The sequence below is a fragment of the Genypterus blacodes genome, unplaced genomic scaffold (assembly GCF_046128005.1).
Source record: "Genypterus blacodes isolate CSIRO-AG114 ecotype Tasmania unplaced genomic scaffold, CSIRO-AGI_Gbla_v1 ptg000043l_1, whole genome shotgun sequence".
NCBI lineage: Eukaryota > Metazoa > Chordata > Actinopteri > Ophidiiformes > Ophidiidae > Genypterus > Genypterus blacodes.
In genome coordinates, this window is record NW_027466856.1 from 326,684 (window position 1) to 332,364 (window position 5,681).

At 48.9% G+C, this 5,681-nt stretch overlaps 1 protein-coding gene across 1 annotated transcript; it reads right to left on the reverse strand.

Moving 5' to 3' along the window:
- Positions 1-3,998: 3,998 nt before the first annotated feature.
- Positions 3,999-5,059, reverse strand: LOC142999324 (beta-1,3-galactosyltransferase 1-like). Its single transcript, XM_076148821.1, has one exon. It carries the CDS (start codon positions 5,057-5,059, stop codon positions 4,073-4,075), a length of 987 nt encoding a protein of 328 aa, XP_076004936.1. The 3' UTR covers positions 3,999-4,072.
- Positions 5,060-5,681: the final 622 nt, after the last annotated feature.

A 5,681-nucleotide genomic window follows, 5' to 3' on the forward strand; every position in this document is an offset into this window, starting at 1 on the left:
AGCAGGCCACAGTGCTTTGATTTCACTAAGATGTAATTAACACAACAAGGATTTAATATCCTCCCATCACAGCAGCTGAAGGACAAATAAAGTGGACAAACACAATTAGACCGGCAAAGAACAAGGACAGTTTGGGAATAAGCACGCCGTATTAAAATGCAGCACCTCACTGCAGTAATAAAGGCGGTTAATGTATGATAATGAAGCCTCGGTGTGTAGTAGTGAATCACACACACACACACACAGAACCATTACCTTACATTCACCATATATATCCAAACGACGGACATTACTTTTTCTTTACGTTTGTTTGTTCACCGTTTCCTATAATTCCTGGTGTTTGCTCAGCCAGGGCTTTTATTTTGAAAGCGACACATTGTGTTTTTCAGACTTACCTATCCAACATGTCTGTCCAGCTCCCCATCTCCATACTGAAGCACAGCCAGGCCTTCATATGCAGAGTAACTGCAGCTCATCTCCATATGTCCTGTATCTATAACAGTGTGAATGTACCGCAGTGCAACGGTGAAAACTAGGGATTAAAATAAAATAAAAACTCTGAAAAATTATGTAATACTTACCTACATAAATTTCTGTTAAAGAAATGTTGTACTCTACATTTATAAAACATAACATTTAAATAAAATGGATACAAATAAATGACATTAAGTGCCACAAAGGTAAATTCTTCAATTCAAAATGAAAACAAATCACTACAAACTCACCAAAACCAATTACTATTCACTCAAATAAAAAAGAATAATTAAGTGTAAACATTATGTAAAAATACTTCTGGCTTATTTGTTGCTTCATTCAGCTGCATTTCATGTTTGTCAGACTTTATGTCCGTGTTTAAAATGGAAGAATTACTTACAACAAGCAATTCATTTGTTGAGCTGATAAACAAGAAACTGGGTGATTAGATTTTGATAGATGTTGTAGATATTTCAGGCCGTTAAGTTCATCTAGAATCTTCTTTGCCTTAGATTCACATTTAAATGCTCCGTCCTTCCGCCTTCCGCCGTCTGCTTTCTGGAGTGAATTATGGTTATGAACACTGTTATTCAGAAACCCATCAAGTATTTATGAGCTCCTCTCCGGGCTCACACTCGTATGCAGATGCTGCTGTGTGAAAGCCTGGAGAGTGTGTGAGTGTGTGTGTGTGTGCGAGCTCACAGCTGGTCATAAATATGAATCTGCCGCCGCTTTCAGGGGGGTTTCCGCTCCTCCATCAGTCCCCAAACATCTCATCCATCCCTGGACATTAAGAGTTAATTTACGGCTCGGTTCTGGATGTGGGACGTCGCTGTCCCGTCCTGATCTATGCCTCCTATTTAAATCCCATCCATCTACTGCGGATGACAGGAAATTCATGCCGCTGAAATGCCGGCATGGACAAGGACGGTTATCAATACAGATGAGAGGTATCAATATCCAGGTTTGCTTCTTCGTATTAAAGCTGGAGGAGAAGGTGAACGCCGCTCAGACGGGGACGCTCGGCCATGTTTGTTTTGCAGAGAAATCAAATCGAAACATTGTCAGAGGCGGAATCATTTCAGGACTGATTCATATTCAGCAAACGTTCAAACGCCGGCAGACAGAAGCGCCTTTCAGTGAACCGTGCAAATCCTCTGGTTGAGTATTTCCCAGGTGTGGAACCTTTAGCTGGCTGATTTGGTTCTGAGCCTGTGAAAGAGTCCAGCTGTGAGGTCCACCTGAACACACACAGTCCATATGTACAACACACACACACAAAGTCCATACCTGCACGCACACAGACGGAGCTAATATTATGGATGACTCGCTGCCTGGTTGCCTTTTCCCGTGGCGATCCTGGAGGAGGAAGAAGAGCAGCTCCCCATCTGTGTTGTGGGGGTCAGGGAGAGGTCAAACTGATCCAGGAGGAAGATTCCGCACAGGAATATAGGATACAGGGAGTCATGGTTTATATATTCCCAGCTATTCCCATATTTCCATCTTGGCGTGTTATTCTGCTACGTGTTACTCACCCGTGACGCCCGCCCGCCTCGCCTCGCCCCGCCCCCGCCCGCCCAGCGCCCTCATATTATTTATCGTCATCAATTTCTCCTCGGGGCGCCACGGGCTGCTCTCTCCTCCTTTGTTTTGAAATGGGAGCGCTCCCCATTGTCTCGCACTCCGCCTCGCTCGTTATGAGCTTCATTTACCACAATCCCCGGAATAATCACTCCTGTTTCATTTTCCCAGAGCTTTAGCCATTTTAAACGCTTCCACCACTGGGTTTGTTTAGCCAATTATAGAGCCGCCGTTCTATTACTCAGCATATTGTATCAAATTGCCATAGGGGGTGATCAGAAGAACGGCCAACGCAGCACAGAGGACGAAAAAGCTGCAAGTGACAATAATTCCAGGTGTACATGTCGGCCTACGTGTGGAGGTTTTACAGCGTGTAGAGAACATGAAGCGTTACTGCAACAATGCTACGAAATAAATGTGTCTAAAGCTGTTACAAGCTTACAAAACGTCTCCGGTCTGAGCTGAAGGATACGTTTGATGCCGAGGCACCGACTGGGAATTGTTTATTACCAGAGAATCAGAGCGGGAGCGCCGCTTCCTCTGCCGACGAGCTCCCGAAAGATTCCAGACAAAGCTGTTTGAGAACACGCACACGGTGAAAAACACACGCCGCCTTCGTGTTTGTCTCCGCCAGAGCTGAGCAGGAGGCATTTTTCATTTCCTTTCGCGCTCATCCCGAAGGAGCGTCGCCCCAAACAGAGTTCACATATCCAATATTCACACACGCACACACACACACACCTGTAGGCATCAGAGGCAAGAGCAACCTAATTACAGTGATGTTGCCCAGTGCTGACTCAGTGTAGCACAATATGACATCCAGCAGCACCCCTTATTAAGCACACACACACACACACACACTTCAAGCTCGAGCTCTTCACCTGAAAAACATAGCGAGTTAACATCAAAGTCCATCATTCAGCAGCCAGTTGTTGCATCTACTGTAGCTTAATCACTGCCTTTACACACACACACACACACCTGCAGGGATGACAGTGCGGCCGTGTTGCATCCAGTGTTCACCCGTCAGTGCTGTTGCCGAGGCGTCGCTGTCACACGGAGCACAGCTGCTGCAGCGAGCGGCGGTGCTAATGAGGCCGCTTTTTATTTCACCTCCACGTCTTCTCCCGGCGTTTCATTCTGCAGTGTAATCATGTTTTCCATACATTCAATCAGGTACATCACGTTAAGGCATGTGTGTGTGTGTGCGTGTGTGTAATTATCTTCATTGAGAACAAATATCAGTCTTACAAAAGCAGTTTATTTAATCAAGTAATTGAAAAGAAGAAAGCACTCACATCCACTGATCGTACCTCTGCTCTCTGTTCTTCTTCAGGTTCAAGTAATAGAAAATCGAGCAGTCTGCCGCCTGCTCTCGCCACCCGGGACACATAACTGCACATTACACGTGAACGTAAAAAGTCACACCTGCCAACGCGAGCAGACAGCACGTTCTCACGCCGCTCCAGATGTCTGGGAGTGAAGAGCTGCTCGTTCTGAAGAAGACGGACTTCCCCCTCACACAAATCTACACACCATACAAATATCATCTGTACGAAAATACGTCTGATTCTGAAAAGAATATGTTACAACTCGGGAGGGGGGGGTGTGCGTGTGTGTGGGTGTGTGTGTCCGACATCGTGGTTTCAATGACCTACAGGGGATCGTTACGCTCCCAAACTCACCGTGATCCTGGCGACGAACAGCACAGCCGACGATAACACAGAGAGGGCGAAACAGTGTGTTATAAAATATGTGTGTGTGGGTGTGTTTGCACGGAGCAGGTTGTGTTCTGGGATGAATGTTCTTACCGGCACCTGAGCCATCCGCTTTGATCACATTTGAAATCACGTCTCAGCTTTTGGGCCTAATTATCTCTGCGCTAGGAGCACTTACAAACACTTAAGTGAAGGAATAATACACAGCAGTTTGCTTTGGCGCTGCACAGACGGCGCAGATGCCTGGACGCTTTCATGAGACGCCGCTCGCTCCTCGCCAGGATCCTCCACGGGTCCTGCTAACATTTCAGGTGTTTCTTGCTGGTCATGTCGTTCCAGATGCGGTGCATCTCCTCGGGGGAGATCTGGTGGACGGTGACCACGCGGCGATAGCGGCAGAGGCTGTACGCCATCTTCCAGTGGTTGAAGCCGCTATTCTGGAAGGGGTGTATGCCCAGCTTACGCAGGCACACACCCACGTACACATCCTCCAGGTGCAGCAGCCTGGTGTGTAAGGAGGTCTTGTATATGAGCTCGGCCACGTCTGCTGAGAAGACGTACCCGGTGCCCGAGCAGAAGGGAGGGTACTTACTCTCCGGGTACAGGTCTCTGGGCATGTACCACTTGCTGCGCATGTCTCTGATGGGCCCGCCGTTGATGACGTAGCCGGTGAAGTACCTCCTCCTGGGCTTGGTGGCGGGCTTCAGCAGGTTGAAGATGAGGTTCTCCATGTTGACAAAGATGTCGCTGTCCGTCTTGAGGACGTACTGAGCTTTGGAGCAGAAGGTGGCCACCCAGCGCATTCCCATCAGCGTCTTCAGGGTCAGGTTGTGGTACGAGTCGATGAAGTCCTCCACTACCACGTCGTGGAAGATCTGGCTCTCCTGCTCCACCATCTGGTTGAGGACGCCGTCTGTGCTGCGGCCCAGCAAGAAAAGCGTGACCACGCGCACGTCTGCGAAGGTGCTCTCATCGCCCCACGTCTCTCTGATGGCCTGCCGGGCGTCAAACTCCTTGTGGGTGGTGCTGATGAGGATGACGAGGAAAGGGGCCTCCGGCTCGCACTTCTTATCCTCGTTGATGAGGTAGTCGAAGTCGTGCGGGTTGAGCGAGCGCGTGCGGATGTTGCTGAAGGTGCCGTTCTTCTGCTGCGTGGGCGTCTTGCGGATGGGGATGGTGACCTGACCCAAGAAGGAAGTGGAGGGGCGCGACACACTCAGGTACCACAGAGCGCTAGCCCAGCAAACCACTGTGAGTACGTACAGGCAGGAGACCTTTGAAGGCATCGCTGTTCACTTGGCTGGCGTTAGCGGTGGCAGCAGCGTTGCGAGGCCATGCCTCCACGGGTTGTCCTAGTTCTGGCGGCGCAGCTTGAGGCTGCCTCCACAACACGCTTGACATTAATTTTAGATAATGGACCTCGCTACGGTCTAGTGTCGGTGTTCCACTTGGAAATGAGCGCCGCGGAGATTTCTCATGGTGGCCACAGCGTCGCTGAGTTCCATGGCAGCTCACAGCGATGCTTTCAGCCTCCTGTTGACAGCATCTAAAAAAAGAAGAGAGAAATAGTCAGGAGCTAAATTAATTGCAGATGCATGACGAAATCCCTAAAGTTAGATAAGCAAGTTGGCAGGAGACGGAACTTCCAGCACACACACATCCTAGATTCTTCTGCAAAAGGAATTTATAACACACAGGCACGCAGGGTATATATTTAACTAGATTTAGGTGTTCTCCTATTCGTTACAGCTCATAACATCAGTCCAGCAGCAGAGCGCCACAGCTGGCTTTATCGTTTCATCGCCGTCTGAAGAAAACACATCCCAGAAGGTTCCCCGTGTTGATAGGGCCCCGTGTTCTGCCTGGGCCCGGCCCGCTCTCTCCCCCGCTTACTCACTCATGTTTATC

Excerpts from the sequence above, each read along its gene's own strand:
- LOC142999324 (XM_076148821.1), bottom strand. The coding sequence starts at position 5,059 with ATGCCTTCAAAGGTCTCCTGCCTGTACGTACTCACAGTGGTTTGCTGG.